Source organism: Salmo salar, chromosome ssa10, assembly GCF_905237065.1.
Source record: "Salmo salar chromosome ssa10, Ssal_v3.1, whole genome shotgun sequence".
Taxonomy (NCBI): domain Eukaryota; kingdom Metazoa; phylum Chordata; class Actinopteri; order Salmoniformes; family Salmonidae; genus Salmo; species Salmo salar.
This window is the reverse complement of record NC_059451.1, coordinates 102,015,486-102,035,476: the sequence shown is the minus strand read 5'-3', so window position 1 is coordinate 102,035,476 and position 19,991 is coordinate 102,015,486. Positions and strand designations below refer to the sequence as shown.

General features: G+C 42.3%; 1 protein-coding gene across 4 annotated transcripts; it reads right to left on the bottom strand.

The window, feature by feature from the left end:
• Window positions 1-249: 249 nt before the first annotated feature.
• On the bottom strand, window positions 250-19,866 carry nedd1 (NEDD1 gamma-tubulin ring complex targeting factor). 4 transcript variants are annotated; one of them, XM_014125040.2, is made up of 16 exons: window positions 19,603-19,866; window positions 18,646-18,789; window positions 18,341-18,435; window positions 18,102-18,218; window positions 16,113-16,253; window positions 4,756-4,985; window positions 4,276-4,480; window positions 3,545-3,713; window positions 3,251-3,376; window positions 3,077-3,130; window positions 2,641-2,748; window positions 2,302-2,528; window positions 1,846-2,014; window positions 1,485-1,632; window positions 1,313-1,379; window positions 250-1,172 (listed from the first exon to the last, which is right to left on the bottom strand). In XM_014125040.2, the coding sequence occupies exons 2-16, from the start codon at window positions 18,779-18,781 to the stop codon at window positions 1,068-1,070; spliced, it is 2,097 nt and encodes a 698-aa protein (XP_013980515.2). In that variant the 5' UTR covers window positions 18,782-18,789; window positions 19,603-19,866; the 3' UTR covers window positions 250-1,067. The 4 variants fall into 4 exon arrangements, with proteins under 4 accessions (XP_013980515.2, XP_013980516.2, XP_013980517.2 ...); XM_014125041.2 differs by having other exon boundaries at window positions 1,485-1,629; XM_014125042.2 differs by having other exon boundaries at window positions 3,083-3,130.
• Between the last annotated feature and the right edge of the window lie 125 nt (window positions 19,867-19,991).

Sequence of the window (19,991 nt, the reverse complement as noted above, 5' to 3'; positions counted from 1 at the left end):
GCGAGGTCCAGGTCCCAGCAGGTCTACGCACAACTTCTGGCAGGGTCCCTATCCACAAATTAGACTTATGTGGGGAAGAGAAACTTGGGAGTCCTAACACACGCGCTAGGTCTGTCAGTGGTCATCCTATTGCATTTCTCTATTTTGATGTGACCATGAAGTGTTTGCCAAGCATCAGATGTCAGTTTTTATCAATAGTATATGGGAGACATGTTTACATTGAGAAAATGCATCATAGTACTTTGTCTCTTAATTCCAGTGTTGCAGCTGTATTTAATTTAACATGCTGTCTGTATAGAACCATTCATGGTGCAAACTGAAAACCAGAATGAATTACATTAACAAAATTGTACACATCTAGTATTTATATTCCTCTTCACAAAACATCAATAACAAAAGAAACAAATAACTGATGGGCAAACTTGGCACCACTTTGCTTACTATTAGAAATTGATGACCAATATGGCATTTTCTTGCCTGGTCCAAAGACAGTATCATGATTGTCTTTCACCAAAGGCATGCCCTCATTCTGTTTCAGTGTGCCAGTAAAAGCCAAAGACACTGTCAACCACACTATGCTGAAGAGATGTACACAAAACATTAAGACCACCTCTTTCCATGACAGACTGACCAAGTGAAAGCTATGATTCCTTATTGATGTGACTTGTTAAATATTGCAACTCAATATTAGGAAGCTGTTCCTAATGTTTGGTATACTCTGTATTTAAGCAATGCATCTTCCTGCCCCTGGGTCCTTGTTGACCTCTCTTTATGCGAGGGGAGAGAACAGTTTGGAATTGGGCTAAAATTGTCCAGCACTGAACCACGGTCACAGATGATTTGTGACTGATAGCACACTTTGCATAGAACATACTGGTCAACCCTTTAACTACCAGTAAGGCACTGAAGAGTAAATTCATTCCAAGATGGAAGGGGGTTAAACAAGGACACAAAAAAAGGCATTGTCCCACAGAGACATAATGCTTTGTGGAATACATTCTGTCTGAGTTCAGAGGGGACAACTGTTTCTAGGGGTGATGAGGTGGTAAGTCCATCAAGTCAACCTCTCAGTAATTGGCTCGGAGTCGTTTGTTCTCCTCCCTCAGCTTCTCGATCTCCTCCACCAGCGTGTCGTTGACTGAGTACTTCTCGATCAGACCATGGATCTCGTTCTGAAACGCAGCAATGAACCAAGAGGTAGGTTAGGGAAATGGAACCACAATGCAGACTGGTTTAGCTAGTGCTTTGTCAAGGGACTCTAAATAGTGTGTGGTGTGTCAGTGGAGTAGAACCAGAGGGACATGTCACTTACCAGCTGAATGTAGAACTGTTTGACCATCTCCACCTGGAGGTTCACTATGTCTCGGTGGCAGGCGTCCCTGTTGAGGAAATGGAGTTAGCCAAAAATTTACAGAACTATTGACTAGAGATGCGCAAGACGGTTCAGCAACTGAGGGTGATCTGCTGTGAGAAAGTGCAACCACCTGAAGTCTTCCAGGGTCTCGTGGATCATGTTGCGGATGAACTGGATCTGAAGGGATGTGAGGGGAGTGCCTCCACCCTCTGCGCCAACAGCATCCACTATTCTCTCTGATACAGAGGATGCTACCACTGAAGAAACTGCAGGGCCTGCTGACACAGGGTGTTTTTCATTGATTTCATCAATGTACTACCACACACTTAATGTACTATTGTGCTTAGATAATCTCTCATATGCTCTAGCATACAAATACACAGTAGCCATACACAATTTAAACAGTCATGCTATTATACATAAATGTCATATCAATTAATATTTTTTATCTGCAGCTGTTACCCACACACAAAAAACAACCACAAACTCACCTGGTGCAGTAGTGGGCAGACCACCATTGATGGGTGTGTTGTAGCGCAGTTGGGCCTGCATGTCATTGGCCCTCCTCAGGCTGGGTTCAGGGGTGAAGAACAGCTGTGCTGGTTGGCTGTGTGGGGTGGGGCCTTCACCCTCCAGACTGGAACCACCACCCTTCTCATACTGTCAATCGAACAGACAACAGGTGAAAAGCAGTTTGAACATTTAGACAGGAAAAACAGACCGACTAAATAAGGGGTCTAATTTCAGGTTCTGGGGCCTCCCTGCCCATCTTTGATCCAGCCCAACATTATCACACTTGATTCAAGTAATGAAAGTCCTTGAATATTTTTTATCAGGTCTGATTGTTTAGGTCTGGAGACCCCAGGACCAGAATGGAATACTCATGGTTAAAATGGTCTGTCAGCATTCCAAATTGTACAACAGCTGATTGAATAAGGTAAACTGACCCTTTTCAAGTCCCGTGTGTCTGTCTGCGCTGGAGGCTCGGCCTCCTCCTCTTTGATTGGTTGAGGGGTCTGGAAGACAGACAGGGGGCTGTAACAGCGCCCTCCTCCAGGTGTGCCCAGGGGAGTCTTGCGGTGTGGGGGTCCACCAGAGTTGGAAGGGAGGAAGTCCAGATTGTTTCCTTTGTTCCCACTTGTTACATCTGCGGTCATTCCATGGGATTTGTAATCTGCAAAGAATGAGTGAATCAATGGTCAGCTTGTACATTACAGTTAATGAGTTTGGAAAAGTTTGCAGGTTCAATGTGAACTTTGAATGTCAAAGGACAAATGGAATCTCACCCTCTCTGACTGGAGAGAAAATGTCCAGACTGTTGCGTCCCACTTTGCTGAACTTCTCCGTGCTGTTTTGCCCTTCTCCTTCTCTGGAGAACATATCCAAACTGGTCCCTATGGTACATGCCACAAATGTGGTCTCAATCATGTACACCAGTATAGATGATGTACAGGGGACAGTGAACTTTATTGAATGTTTTCAGCAGTGTTTCTCAATCCATTCCTGGGTGAACCAGTGGTGTACATTTTTGTTCTATCCCAGCACTAACACACCATCTTTAACTACTCACCAAGCCCTTGATTAGTTGCATCAGGTGTATAACAGAGGGTTCATTAAAAAAGACGCACATCTTTTACTCATGGTTAGCTGTGCAGGGTCCTCATGAACTTTCAATGAGAACTTAAACTGTAAAAGAGGACATGCATGGCATTTTCCACGTACCATTACCTTTGATTCCACCAGGAGCATCACCACCCATCCCATGGGCTTTGTAATCTAAAGACAAAAAAACAACAAGCTGTCAGTTTAAAAAGAATACAGATGAGAGAGTGATGACCAAATCCAAACTTAATACCAGTGAGTTGAAACTAAGTCAAAGACGAGTGGGGAGCTCACCGTCTCTTACGGGGGAGAAGATGTCCAGGCTGTTTCTACCCATGCTACTGAACTTGTCCAGACTGGGCAGGCGGTCAGAACCCGGCTGGCCCTCCGCCTCTCTGGAGACCACTTCCACACTGGAGCCTACACACACACACACACACACACACACACACACACACACAATGACAACCAGCTCTCGACCTCCAGGCTCAGGGTACCCCTGGTCTAGACCATGAATTGGAAATGGGGTGATGTTTCAGGTCAAGATGTTGGCCAGGAGTATATTTGATGTAGTAGAGCAAGTCTGACCTGTGCCCTGTGCATCCCCTCCGTCTACCGTGTGGGGTGCAAGCAGGCTAGAGGGGGGTGTAGAGGTGGAGCTGTGGGTGGCTGCTGGTAAGTAGGTATTACCCAGCCTGGCTGAGATCCTCTTGCTTGTGTGAGCGCTGGAAGACTTGCTGGATGCCATTTTACTGGACTAATGGGGAAAAAAGAGACATGGTTAGCTTGAAAAGGCTAGGTTTAATTGATCTCAGGTTACACATTCCAGTTAAATACCTACGAGCTTATGAGCACATGATTTAAGGTTTTAGATGCATCTTTATTAGTCAGGAGCACAGCCCATAGCCACACAATACAGAGCTTACAGCACATGCTGTCAAGATATACACACTGAACTAGCAAAGTGCATCACTCTGGGAAAATTATTACTGTAATGACGAAAGGTGACAACATTTCCTATCAAGTGAAGTAGAACACTGTCAACTCATTTACATGAATTAAGGAAAAGTTGATTCCGTACAATATGCACAACAGACACATGGTCTTGGGGCACCTCCTTGTGCAGACAAATGGCATCCCAAAACCATAGTCTGTCACAGTACACCAGTGGTCCAGAACTAAAATTTCCTCTGAACTCAGCTCAAGAAAAGTCAATTTGCGGGATTGAAAAGTAACATTTAAAAATGTTCAAATCTTGAATAGGACTTTTAATTCCCTGACTGGATTGAATTGAAAAGCCGCTGTGGTGTGTAGCCTACCTTGAGGTGTCTGCTCTGGGAGCTCTGGAAGCGCAGGCTGGTGATGGAGGTCTTGTGTGCGGTGGCAGTCTTGGTGGGAGCGCTCAGGTTGCGCAGGTCGTACAGGTACAGTCTGCCCTGGGTGGAGCCCACCACCAGGCCTGCCCCGTCTGGAGTGAAGTCAATGGCGGTCAATGGGGACTCCACACGCATGCTGCGGAGAACACTGCGAGAGACAGAGAGCACAAACACAAAATGTCAAGACCACATTAAAGCAAAAGAGCCAGCTCTGATGTCCCTTTGTGCTGTTGAAGAACTAATTACTAGTAAAGGACTGCATCATTGAAAAAATACAAGGACATTTCAAATGTGAACGTGTTTGACCCCCCCAAAATTGCAACAAAAGCAGCTTGCACAAAAAGACCAAGGTAACAGGCTCTCTCTCAGTCATACAGTATGTCTCTATACTTGTGAGGTCAATACTAAATCCCATTTTCTTACATCTTGCTGGAGGTGTCGTAGCAGATGATCTTCTTGTCCAGGCCCACGGTGACAAAGAGCAGGTCGTTGGCTGGGGAGAAGGCCAGGCCAGAGGCGGGGGCCTTGTGGGCTCCATCAAATACGTGCAGCTCTTTCTGAGTGTTGGCGTCCCACAGGACCACAGAGCCACTATCTGACACACTGCCCAGCAGGGAGCGCTTCACCACAGAGTACTTCAGGTCGTGGATGGGCTGAGGTGGGAGGAACAGTGTTATTTTAGACCTATGAGTAGGGCTCTAAAGTGTGACCATTTCAGTCATATATGCTCTTAAATATTTTGCTGTGTGACCTGACATTTTACTTTGGGAGCACCGTGAGACTTTTTTTAATTTATTTTTTTAATCACAGATAATTGTTGTAATGATTAGGCTTTGCTTTAGCACTTTATGTTCCCTAGAGATAAAATATACGACCCACATTACTGGCACAATGTATTTTTTTCTATCGTGAATTGGCTCTACATTCATTAACCATTTCGCAGGCTTTTCCAAAACCACTCGTGGGCATTTGTTTAGACCTTATTCAGTCATCTAACCTCATTAGCTAGCTAACAACTTGGGCCCGATTTACCAATAGAACTTAGGCTTGCAAGTGTTTTAACAATACATCTTTCCTACAACGGCCAAAGATGTAACATGTTTCAAACCTGTTCCAAACATCAGACTGTCAAAAGGACCAACGGCACGAACAACGGTAAAGTGTAAATGTCATTTTATTCAACATTCTGGTTTGTAGAGACCCATGCAATTAAAAAAATATATATATTTTTTTTTTTCTCAGACTGAATATCCATGGTGTAACCAGTCTGATAATTTTTTATTTTTTTTATTTTTTTAATTGCATGGGTCTCTACAAACCAGAATGTTTAATAAAATGACATTTACACTTAATTTACCGTTGTCCGTGCTGTTGGTCCTTTTGACAGTAGGTGGTGGAGATGGGGTATCCACAGGAAAGTGTTGTTTACCCAACTTTTTGCGGTGCAGGTAGGTTCTGTCGCTTGTGTGTTCAATCTCCTGACCCATTGCATGTGATGCACAATAGCCAAATATAACCGAACGTAGTTGACCGAAGCACATTTCCTGCAATCAGCTGGAAGTGTTTGTGAAATTTGCCAGCTGATTTTGTGGGACGACGTTCGGTCTGTGGTTCAGTCATGCTTGGCCATATTGTGTAAGTGTTTATCACGTGCGAGTTGCATCATTATTGAACATACAAAACCAAACCGATATACAGACCAGCGTACTGAAGGTCGGGTTGATAACACTTCCCTGTGGATATTTTGTCTAAGATTACATCTGACATCAGGCCAAAATCGTCAGACAAATGTAAGTAGAAATTCAGTGGTTCAACATTCTGACTTTTAAATGGGACTGTTCGGGAGCCTACATGTTAGAGATGAGAGTAAGTATTTCAGATTCTAAAAGAGGATAGTGCCAATACTGATAGGATCAAAAAGGCAGTGCTGCTCTGGGATTCGCTTTCTCCATTCAAATCTTAACTTAAAAGGGACATTTCATAATTTTTCAAAATGTATATTCATCTTCTAAAGCAGTACCCCAACATACACTACATGTGGACACCTGCTCATGGAACATCTCATTCCAAAGTTATGGGTCCCCCTTTACTGTTATAACAGCCTCTACTCTTCTGGGAAGGCTTTCCACTAGATGTTGGAACATTGCTGCTTCCATTCAGCCACAAGAGCGGTCGAGCACTGATGTTGGGCGATTAGACCTGGCTCGCATTCGGCGTTCCAATTCATCCCAAACTGTGTTCAAAATGGAGCTGAGGTCAGGGCTCTGTGCAGGTCAGTCAAGTTCTTCCACAAACCATTTCTGTATGGACCTCACTTTGTGCACAGGGGTATTGTCATGCTGAAACAGGAAAGGGCCTTCCCCAAACTGTTGCCACAAAGTTGGAAGCACAGAACCGTCTAGAATGTGATTGTATGCTGTAGTGTTAGGATTTCCCTTTCCCTAGGGCCTTCCCACTGGAACTAAGGGGCCTAGCCCGAACCATTATTCCTCCACCAAACTTTACACTTGGGACTATGCATTGGGGCAGGTAGCTTTCCCCTGGCATTGCCAAACCCAGATTCTGCCGTCGGACTGCCAGATGGTGAAACATGATTCATCCCTCCAGAAAATGTGTTTCCACTGCTCCAGAGACCAATGGTGGCGAGCTTTACCCCACTCCAGCCGAAGCTTGGCATTGCGCATGATCTTAGGCTTGTATGCGGTTGCTCGGCCATGGAAACCCATTTCATTACGCTCCCGATGAACAGTTCTTGTGCTGACGTTGCTTCCAGAGGCAGTTTGGAACTCAGTAGTGAGTGTTGCAACTGAAGAGACGATTTTTTACACGCTACAACACTTAGCGGTCCCGTTCTGTGAGCTTGTGTGGCCTACCACTTCACGGCTGAGCCATTGTTGCTCCTAGACATTTCCACTTCACAATAACAGCACTTATAGTTGACTGGGTCAGCTCTAGCAGGGCAGAGATTTGATAAACTGACTTGTTGGAAAGGTGGCATCCTATGACAGTATCACATTGAAAGTCACTGCTCTTCAGTAAGGCCATTCTACTGCCAATGTTTGTCTACGGAGATTGCATGGCTGTGTGTTCAATTGTCAGCAACGGGTGTGGCTGAAATAGCCGAATCCACAAATTTGAAGGGGTGTCCACATACTGTAAATACAAAAGTATGTGAAAATGGCGTGTTAATGTTTTGTAGTAAAAAAGATTAAGATAAGTGTTTGCAATGACAACCAATTAGTAGGTAAAATCACAATGCACACCAATGATGTCATTGGAAACTCTTCTTACTATAAAACATAGAAATTCGCAATATTCACATATGTTGATGTTGGGGTGGTGCTGATGAACATGACGTTGAAACATTTCCCTTTAACATAATTATTCCTATTGAGATACCGCCCATGGCTGCAAATAAGAGGTGGCTTATTCTTAAAATGTTTTCTCTTTATCAAAAAATAAATACAACACATACAAAAGACAACATACAGATATGTACAAACAATACCCACTTGTTCTCACCCCTCATCTCCAGTGCCTGCACTACTCTCCGTACTCAAATTGGACCATGTTGTTCTTCTCCCACACCCACTCTCAATATTTAGATAACGAAGCATATGATTTTTCCATTGTCTTAACAATTGAGGATTGGTTGATTTCCAGTATATACACCCCATCGGGTATCTCACTGCACTCTCATATGACATGTCTTGACATATGCAGACAGACAGATTAAAAGTAAACTCAATAGAGTAGTTTATATTGGATTAAGCATACATTGTTGTTCCAACATTCCCTCCATCGAATATCAGTTATTTTTAAGTCTTGGTACCAACAGCTGATATTTTTTGCTAAGCGGGTGTCAGTTAGGCTCTCTGCAAGGTTTTGTATATCTTACCCATCACATGAATATCCTTTTCTGACTCAAATAGGATTCTCCCAAGATTTGATATTTATAAACTTTCATGTAAGTTGCAGGTATTTGAAAATATCTACATTGGTCAGTGCAAAATAGATTTTTAATCCTATCAAGGAAATGTATTTATTTCCTATTATCAAGTCATTCACGGTTTCTATGCCTTTAGTTTCCCATAGGGGCAAACGTATTGGTGAACTCTGAAAAAGGTATCCAAGGATTGTTCAATAGGGTTTTTTGGAAGCGATATTGGTTCATGTAGAATCGGTTTAAATTCCTTCCATATTGTTAATATGTATATCTTCAATATGTACCCATTGTTCCTCTTTAGTGCATTTAACAGTAGGTCTCAAGTAAAAGCCTTGGGTGGCAATTTGATACAATTCCAAGTCTGGAAGGTTAAAACTACCCTTATTGAGATGTCCCTGTTCATTCTATGAGTTGTATTTACCCATAAAGTCTTACGGATAAGTATACCTTTTTAAAGGCCTGTCTTCGGTTGGGTAGTTGGTATTACCGAGAATAAATATAAAAACTTTGGGAGCCTGCCATTCTGAAGAGGTTTATTCTACCTGTAAGATTTATTGGAAGATTGTTCCATTTGTCATGACCCGAAGGATCAGGTTAGTGGGTCAGCTCTACAGAACCCTCTCTCTACCGCAGAGGGGGAGAAGGATGAAGTTGGCCCGGTTTTATGACTTAACTGGATCGTAAAATACCTTTCAAACTCTGCCTTTGGGCTCTGCAGTATTGAACATTTAATTTCAGTGTTACAACAGAGAGACACTTGGCCAAAACTGTAACATCAAAAGGTTGGACATTGAAACAATATTTCTAACGTAAATAAACAATAATCATGTCAAATAATTTGTTGTTTTGTGATATCATTAAGGACGGTATAACTAAATAACGATAACTCTACAAATGTATACACCCCAGTTATCAGATTTAGATCTAAATGTTGTGGAACTTATGAAATGTTATTTTAGCCTTCTACATGAGAATTATCTTTCATGTAAAGTTTTACCCAGTCAGTAACCACGCCCACGTGAGCACAGACATTAAGCCAAAAGGATGGAACGCCCCTTTTGCCAGAGTGCTTATAAAAGGAATCCTATTTTTTATATGAGACCAAAACATGCCGGGTTGCTGCCGATGTGGACAGTAGTCTTAGCTGTACCCTGAATAATCATTTAACCTCTATGGGCTAGTGGGACGCAAGCGTCCCACCCCTGGTACACCCTATCAACAGCAGGTGAAATAGCAAGGGCGCCAAATTTGAAAACAATTAAATGTCATAATTCAAATTTCTCAAACATACAACTATCTTACACCCTTTGAAAGATAAACATCTCCTTAATCTAACCACGATGTCCGATTTCAAAAAGGCTTTACGGCGAAAGCATAAAAGTTAGATTATGTTAGGACAGTACATTGAAAATAGCTGTGTGTAATGTTTTGTCGATGCAAAGACAGGCGTCACCAAAAGCAGAAAACCAGCTAAAATGATGCACTAACCTTTGACAATCTTCAGATTACACTCCTAGGACATTATGTTAGACAATACATGCATTTTTTGTTCTCTCAAGTTCATATTTATATCCAAAAACAGCGTTTTACTATGGCGTTGATGTTGAGGAAATATTTTCCCTCCAATACTGCCAATCAGCACAACAAATTAAATAATTACTATTCGAAAACATTGGTAAAATATTATATAGTCATTCAAAGAATTATAGATTAACATCTCGTGAACGCAACCGCATTGCCAGATTTAAAAAGAACTTTACTGGGAAAATCACACTTTGCAATAATCTGAGTACTGTGCCCAGAAAAATAGGCTTTGCGATACAGACTAGGCGCCATCTTGGAGTCATCTAAAATACTATGTAAATAATCCCTTACCTTTGATTATCTTCATCAGAAGGCACTTCCAGAAATCCCAGGTCCATAAGAAATGTAGTTTTGTTCGAAAAAGCTCATAATTTATGTCCAAAAAGCTCCGTGTTGTTAGCGCGTCCTGTAGGCTACTCAAAAACATGAACGACGCCCGCCGGACTTGTCTTCATCAAAGAGGGGGAAAAAAATATTTACGTTCGTTCAAACATGTCAAACGTTGTATAGCATAAATCATTAGGGCCTTTTTCAATCAGAACTTCAATAATATTCAAGGCGGACGATTGCATTCTCTTTTAAAACGTATTGGAACGAGAGTACCCAAACATGCACTCGCGCGCCAGAGTAGTATTGGCCATCCGCTTATGACCAACGTTCCAAGTCTCTTGTTCGGTCAGTTTTCACAGTAGAAGACTCAAACCACTTTGTAAAGACTGGTGACATCTAGTGGATGGCGTAGGAAGTGCTCAATGATTAATACGTCCCTGTGTGTTTCAATGGCATAGGCTTAAAAGTAATTCAACACATCAGATACACACTTCCTGTTAGAAATTGTCTCAGGGTTTTGACTGCCATATGAGTTCTGTTATACTTACAGACACCATTCAAACAGTTTTAGAAAATTCAAAGTGTTTTCTATCCAAATATGTTAACAATATGCATATCCTAGCTTCTGAGTTGGTGTAGGAGGCAGTTAAAAATAGGCACATATTCTTTTCAAAATTCTCAATACTGCCCCCTAGCCCCAACAGGTTATTAATGAACATGCACCTGTGGAACGACCGTTAAGACACTAACAGCTTATAGACGGTTGGCAATTAAGGTCACAGTTATGAAAACTTAGGACACTAAAAGAGGCCTTTTTACTGACTCTGGAAAAACACCAAAAGAATGATGCCCAGGGTCCCTGCTCATCTGCGTGAATGTGCCTTAGGCATGCTGCAAGGAGGCATGAGGACTGCAGATGTGGCCAGGTCAATAAATTGCGATGTCCGTACTGTGAGACGCCTAAGACAGCGCTACAGGACGGACAGCTGATCGTCCTCGCAGTGGCAGACCACGTGTAACAACACCTGCACAGGATCGGTACATCTGAACATCACACCTGCGGGACAGGTACAGGATGGCAACAACTGCCCGAGTGACACCGGGAACGCACAATCCCTCCATCAGTGCTCAGACTGTCCTCAATAGGCTGAGAGAGGCTGGACTGAGGGCTTGTAGGCCTGTTGTAAGGCAGGTCCTCACCAGACATCACCAGCAACAACGTTGCCTATGGGCACAAACCCACCATCGCTAGACCAGACAGGACTGGCAAAAAGTGCTCTTCACTGACGTGTCGCAGTTTTGTCTCACCAGGGGTGACGGTCAGCTTCGCGTTTATCGTCGAAGGAATGAGCGTTACACCGAGGCATGTACTCTGGAGCAAGATCGATGTGGAGGGTCCGTCATGGTCTGGGGCAGTGTGTCACAGCATCATCGGACTGAGCTTGTTGTCATCGCAGCCAATCTCAACGCTGTGCGTTAGAGACATCATCCCCTTCCCTCATGTGGTACCCTTCCTGCAGGCTCATCCTGACATGACCCTCCAGCATGACATTGACACCAGCCATACTGCTCATTCTGTGCGTGATTTCCTGCAAGACAGGAATGTCAGTGTTCTGCCATGGCCAGCGAAGAGCCCGGATCTCAATCCCATTGAACACGTCTGGGACCTAATGGATTGGAGGGTGAGGGCTAGGGCCATTCCCCCCAGAAATGTCCGGGAACTTGTAGGTGCCTTGGTGGAAGAGTGGGTTAACATCTCACAGCAAGAACTGGCAAATCTGGTGCAGTCCATGAGGAGGAGATCCACTGCAGTAGAACAGTTAATTGTTTGGTTCATTGAACAAGCATGGGAAACAGTGTTTAAACCCTTCACAATGAAGATCTGTGAAGTTATTTGGATTTTTACGAATTATCTTTGAAAGAGAGGGTCCTGAAAAAGGGACGTTCTTTTTTTTGCTGTGTTTATGTACATTGCATTTCTAAATCCGAATTAGCAGTTGTTAGGGTGCTAAATATCCACATTTATGATGAGCGTATTATTCAACTGTATGTATGATAGTTGATTTCCTTTCTCTCCTTCTCCCGCTCTTTCATTCCCCAACCCCTTTGTGTAACCAGCCGTCATATCGGGTTAGTCCACTAGGGACTTTTCATTGCATTGTGTTAATACTCAGTGTATAATCTACTGTGTGTTTAATTCATTAGTTAATTATACATTTACAAAGTCAATTTGTGTAAGCCAATTCATCATGGAGACTAGGGTTTATGCAGATTTATAGGATATTAAGAGGTTCAGAATGAGACAAATAGGAGCAAATGAATGGATAACGGATAGTATAGAGATATTCTGATATGAGTTAACTTAGGAAACAGTAACTCGCTAAATAAACTTTTCCCGTGGTGCCCCAGATTACGACTTAATTGTTATGATTAATTTAATTGTGTAATAATTGAATGTGGTATGTAATTATTCAATGAATAGCCATCATCACATTAACAAGAATTTAAGATTTCAGCCGATATAAGACACTTATGTACCGACATTTGTTGTTTCTCTAAAATCTGCGATCTTAACGTGCTGCATGGTTAACAACTGTCCCGTTGACGGGACGCCGATCCTTAAGATTAACTGACTTGACTAGTTAAATAAAAGTTACACACACACACACACACACACACACACACCCACCAAAACATTACTTTGTTGGCATTTACACATGTCCCCATTTCCAACAAAACATAATAAAAACGATTTATTTTACTAACTTGCTGTGCTGTTTCGTTGTTCAGTCGTTTCATTCTCAACCAGGATTTCTATGGAACGCTGTTTGGGTCTTTGCGTGTCCAAAACAATGTCAAATAGCAATACTTGACGTGTCAAATAAGCTTGTTGACAGGGCTACTCTATCTTTTTTTGACACAAAGACCCAAACAGCGTTCCATAGTATGCATGTCGTGAAGCTAATAGCAGTGACGCTATTAATGTATAACTCTGGTAGGGCAACATCTGGAGAAAAAAAAAAAGCGCACTTGGTAGTGTGTACCAGTCGGCAAAAACCAACATCACTCACGACAGAACGGTTGATTGTCAAGGGCAATGAATTCCATTATATCGGCTTTAAATGGACTTTGCCTTTGAGATGTCTCGCTGAAATTCTTACCCTTTCAAATGACTGCTCGACTTGTTGACTGCTCGATCCACACAACAGACATTGTGGGCTAGGTTAGGAATGCTGTGTGGCGCAAATCTTTTTTTTTACGTGGCGTCATATAGGTATGCACGTCAGCTTTGACATCGGCGTTAAACTAGACATCTGATATGTTCACCGATATATCGTGCATCCCTATTTGCCAATACCTGTTATGTTTGGTTCATGTTTAATACTTTCTGCAAGCGGTTCAATTACCAGTGCGAACAGGAGAGGGGAGAGAAGACAGCCCTGTCTTTTGCCCCTCTAAAGCAATTTTATCAGATAATGAATGTCTTATATTTTAGCTTTATGATATTTATATTAAAATATATTATTTAAGCTGGTAAGTTCAAAACTTTGGAAGCTTTCAATAGAAAAGGCCATTCAAGATGGTCAAGCCTTTTCGGCAAAATCAGCCATTATTGATAAAACACTGATATTAAAAAAAAATAAAAAAAATGTAAATAAGAATTTTTTAAACGCAACATGTAAAGTGTTCCCATGTTTCACCAGCTAAAATACACTGAACAGAAAAATGTTCGTAAAATGCAACAATTTCAAAGATGTTATTGATTTACAGTTCATATAAGCAAATCAGTCAATTGAAATAAATTCAATATGCCCTAATCTATGGATTTCATATGACTGGGAATACAGAGATGCATCAGTTGGTCATAGACACCTTAAAAAAAAAAATTTAAAAAGAAGAAAGTAGGGGCTTGGATTAGAAAACCACTCAGCATCTGGTGTGACCACCATTTGCGCCTCATGCAGCATGACATCTCTTTCGTATAGAGTTGATTGTGGCCTGTGGAATGTTGTCCCACTTCTCTTCAATGGCTGTGCAAAGTTGCTGGATATTGTCGGGAACTGGAACACGCAATCATAGACGTCGATGCAGAGCATCCCAAACGTGCTCAATGAGTGACATGTCTAGTGAGTATGCAGGCCATGGTACATTTTCAGCTTTCAGGAATTGTGTACAGATCCTTGCGACATGGGGCCGTGCATTATCATGCTGAAACATAAGGTGATGGCATGGATGAACGGTACGACAATGGGCCTCGGGATCTCTTCACGGAATCTCTTCATTCAAATTGCCATCGATAAAATGCAATTGTGTTAGTTGTCCATAGCTTATGCCTGCCCATACCATAAACCCACTGCCACCATGGGGCACCCTGTTCAGCAAACCGCTCACCCACACAAATCCATACATGCTATGCTGTCTGCCATCTGCGCGGTAAGTTGATACCGGGATTCATCCGTGAACTGCACACTTCTCCAGTGTGCCAGTGGCCATTGAAGGTAAGCATTTCCCCCCTGAAGTCGATAACAAGCATGCAGATGAGCTTCCCTGAGACAGTTCGTGCAGCAACTCCTCAGTTGTGAAAATCCACAATTTCATCAACTGTCCAGGTGGCTTCTCAGACAATTCTGCAGGTAAAGAAGCTGGATGTGGAGGTCCTGGGCTGGCGTGGTTGCACATGGTCTGCGGTTGTACGGCCAATTGAACGCCTGCCAAATTCACTAAAACAATGTTGGAGGCTGCTTATGGTAGAGAAATGAACATTAAATTCTCAGGCAACAGCTCTGGAGGACATTCCTGCAGTCAGCATACCAATTGCACGCTCCCTCAAAACTTGAGACATCTGTAGCATGGTGTTGTGACTGTACATTTTAGAATCGCCTTTTGTCCCCAGCACAAGGTACACCTGTGTAATGATCATGCTGTTTAATCAGCTTCTTGATATGGCACACACGTCAGGTAGATGGATTAGCTTGACAAAGGAGAAATGCTCACTAACAGGGATGTAAAGAAATTTCTACACAACATTTGAGAGGAAAACACATTGTGTGTATGGCCAATTTATGGGATCTTTAATTTCAGCTCATGAAATATGGGACCAACACTTCACATGTTTATATTTTTGTTCAGTGTACATTTTGAGACCTGCCTATAATGTATCTTAATTGTCACCCAAAATTGTTTTTATTGTCTTTAATCCTTCAGCCACATATTTGATGACCAGTAACAAAACCTGGTCCCTACCACCCAGAGACTGGGTGAGAATTGAATAAGTATTGGGTAAATCCATTAGAATTCATTCACTTTTTGACAACACAGCTTCTGATTTTAACGAAACCTTCCATTCATATTTTCCCCTTGTAGAAGCGCTCAGAAAGTGACTTTTTGGACCTGAATGCCAAAACATTCAAGAGAGAGGTGCTCAACATTAACCCATTTTGCATACCCCACCATACCAAGAGACCCGTCTTCAAGAACATGTCTCAACCGATGGCGGGCACAACACAAAAAACTTGGATGTGTAATAGGGTTTAAGCTACAACATATGCAAATAAAAAAATGTACGTTTAAAACAAATTATTTTTTTCCATGGGCAAAACATTTATGGAAAGGTATTTTATTTTATTTAACTAGGCAAGTCTTAGGAACAAATTCTTATTTAGAATGATGGCCTACCCTGGCCAAACCCTAACGACACAGGGCCAATTGTGCGAGTCCTATGGGACTCCCAATCACAGCCGGTTGTGATAGAGCCTGGAATCGAACCAGGGTCTGTAGTGACGCCTCTAGCCTTAGACCGCTGCATCACTCTGGAGCCAAAGGGATGCTGTCAAAAAGTGACTGAATTCAAATGGACTTACCTTATAAGCAAAAGGGCCATGGTTAGTGTTAACTGTGTCCGGGCCAACAGAACACCCACCTGGTTGGTGCCGTGTCCAAAGGCCTTACTAGACAGGTTGGTGGTGATGCTGTGCAGGATGATGTCACCACTGGTGGAGCCCGATGCGATGTAGCTGTCACTGCCATTAAAGGACACACACGTCACCTCTTCATTGTGGTCCTGGTGAGAGAGCGGTGAGACAAGTGAGGAGGTAGGTTGTGTTGGTAAAAAAGTTAACTCCAAAAAGTCTCGATATCTACACCGAAAGCTTTGCCCAAGATCAAGTGCAATGTTACATAGCACCAGGTTCTCAGGTGAGATTCGTTCAAAAGATAAGTGCTAGGACATACAGTTGAAGTCAGAAGTTTACATACACCTCAGACAAATACATTTAAACTCAGTTTCACAATTCCTGACATTTAATCCTAGAAAAAATTCCCTGTCTTAGGTCAGTTAGGATCACCACTTTATTTTAAGAATGTGAAATGTCAGAATAATAGTAGAGAATTATTTCAGCTTTTATTTCTTTCATCACATTCCCAGTGTGTCAGAAGTTCACACACTCAATTAGTATTTGGTAGCATTGCCTTTAAATTGTTTAACTTGGGTCAAACGTTTAGGGTAGCCTTCCACAAGTTTCCCACAATAAGTTAGGTGAATTTTGGCCCAGTCCTCCTGACAGAGCTGGTGTAACAGACAGGTTTGTAGGCCTCCTTGCTCGCACATGCTTTTTTAGTTCTGCCCACAAATTTTCTATAGGATTGAGGTTAGGGCTTTGTGAAGGCCACTTCAATACCTTGACTTTGTTGTCCTTAAGCCATTTTGTCACAACTTTGGAAGTATGCTTGGGGTCATTGTCCATTTGGAAGACCCATTTGCCACCAAGCTTTAACTTGCTGACTGATGTCTTGAGATGTTGCTTCAATATATCCACATAATTTCCCTCCCTCATGATACCATCTATTTTCCCTCCCTCATGATGCCATCTATTTTGTGAAGTGCACCAGTCCCTCCTGCAACAAAGTACACCCACAACATGATGCTGCCACCCCCGTGCTTCACGGTTGGGATGGTGTTCTTCGGCTTGCAAGCTTCCCCCTTTATCCTCCAAACATAACGATGTTCATTATGGCCAAACAGTTCTATTTTTGTTTCATCAGACCAGAGGACATTTCTCCAAAAAGTACGATCTTTGTCCCCATGTGCAGTTGCAAACCGTAGTCTGGCTATTTTATGGCGGTTTTGGAGCAGTGGCTTCTTTCTTGCTGAGCGGCCTTTCAGGTTATGTCGATATAGGACTCGTTTTACTGTGGATATAGATACTTTTGTACCCGTTTCCTCCAGCATCATCACAAGATCCTTTGCTGTTGTTCTGGGATTGATTTGCACTTTTCGCACCAAAGTACGTTCATCTCTAGGAGACAGAACGCGTCTCCTTCCTGAGCGGTATGACGGCTGCGTGGTCCCATAATGTTTATACTTGCATACTATTGTTTGTAGAGATGAACGCGGTACCTTCAGGCATTTGGAAATTGCTCCCAAGGATGAACCAGACTTGTGGAGGTCTACAATATTTTTCTGAAGTATTGGCTGATTTCTTTTGATTTTTCCATGATGTCAAGCAAAGAGACACTGAGTTTGGAGGTAGGCCTTGAAATACATCCACAGGTAAACCTATTGACTCAAATGATGTCAATTGGCCTATCAGAAGCTTCTAAAGCCATGACATAATGTTCTGGAATTTTCCAAGCTGTTTAAAGGCACAGTCAACTTAGTGTATGTAAACTTCTGACCCACTGGAATTGCGATAGTGTGAATTATCAGTGAAATGATCTGTCTGTAAACAGTTGTGTCATGCACAAAGTAGATGTGCTAACCGACTTGCCAAAACTATAGTTTGTTAACAAGAAATTTGTGGAGTGGAAGAATAACAAGTTTTAATGACTCCAACCTAAGTGTATGTAAACTTCTGACTTCAACTGTAGTTATTATGGGTAGGGTCACAGGTGCTGATAAGACTGAGGGTACCTTGAGGGTGCGATGAAGCCTCTTGGCCTTCAGATCCCAGATGTTGACGGAGTTATCAAGCCCCCCGCTCACTAAGTACTGGGACGTCGAGTTCAGACTCACGCGGGTCTGCTTTTTCTGTGGACACAAACATTATAGTAACGTGACACACGTTCACAACATGCGAGGGTAATGAATTAGAACGGAACTGAAATTGTGTCTTTTTTACTGGCAATGGCCGTCAGGCCTTGTACACTGACCCCCTCTGCAAGTTCCACCACAGGGATAGGAGAGGACTTGAGACTGGATACCACCAGCTTGTCTCCTATACTGCTGGCGCTTACAAGATACTGATCTGAGGAATCAAGTCAAGGTAACCAACTACATATAGTAATTTATGGCACAGAACAACCAGAATTATTTAATCAATAAGGAGTTTACATGAAGGTGTGGGGAATTGCTCACCACTCCAGTTCAACTAGAATATGACCAAGAGCAAAAGGAAAAGAAAAAGTAAGCCATTATACGTACAGGGACATGCCCAGAGGGTTAGTAAGAAGGATACTGTTGCTGCTCCAGCACACTTGGGCCACAGGGTGTGTAGCGCTGTGTGGGTTGAACTGTTCCAACACTGTCATGGAGGCTGAGTCCCAGATCTTCACACAGTCGCCTGAGGATACCAGGCGCGTCACCTCCTCCATGGTAACGGCTGCAGAGACAAGGACAGCAGTCAGTGCTGGCACTCAACACATACACACAAACCACACGCCAAAGAAGTCGAGGTTGCAGTGGGTGTCTTTTCTCTGATATAACAAAGAACCTGTGTGTACTCAACGAGAGAGAACTGCCTCCATCTAGAGAAAGCCCATGTTAAGTCAAGATAATTATTTCAAACTGCTAGATTTCACCCCCAAAAACTATAACGACCTAGCTAACTAACGTTATAGCAGTAAACAAAATAATGCTCAAATAACGTTTCAGTAGCTAGGTAATATACAGGAGCTGGCTGGCTATTTAGGTTATTGACCAACGTTAAACTAGCCCAAATGGACATACGCTGAGAAAGTGCTAGCTAGGCATTTATCAGCTAGTTACAATACTATGTAACGTTAAGTTAGTCAAAAAGAGCATTAGAAAAATATTAGCTAAATAGCCAACAAAGCTATAAGGTAACGTTAAAAAGCTAACGTTAGTTAGCCTGAGTTAGCAAGCGAGTTGGTGGTTGACTATTCAAAAGTATCAAAATGTGCAACAAAGTTGCTACAAATAACTAGTTAGATACCTAGTTAACTATCTAGTTATATACCAGGTAGCTAGCTAGTTGAGACGACTTTTGTGAGGAAAGAGTAGCATGCAAAACTAACGTTAGCTAGCGGCTAAGTTTGGTCAAGTAACGTTAGCTAGATTAGCTAGCTAGCTACATACAGTTTAAAGGCTTTGGTTATACTATCAAGCTAACGTCATTAGTCGATGCAAGCTAGCCAATTCATGACATTCCTGCCAGGATGATATGTTTACTTACTTGTAACTGATGTCCTTGTGAAATTGTCCTACAATTAAAAATAAAAAAAACTTTGACAAGAGTTTGAGCGCCCGTAACTACGGCATATCATAAGGTACAAAAAGGAATAGGCAAATGAGTAGGCTAACTGACGTTGGACTAATGATACTTGTTTGTCAATCCATGAATATGTAAATTAGTATGAAATCAATCAGAAAATACGTTGATTTTAGTACAAACAAAAAATGTCCAGGTGCCAAGTCAGATGGGGGGGGTCAGGCAAAATCACATATCCAGACCAGTGCGCAAGGCACTTATCCATAGCCCATGAACTGCTACTGGAGCGCCACATGATCATCTACTTCGGTGGAGTTTAACAGCGGTTGGCATCCAATATGTATCATTTGTAT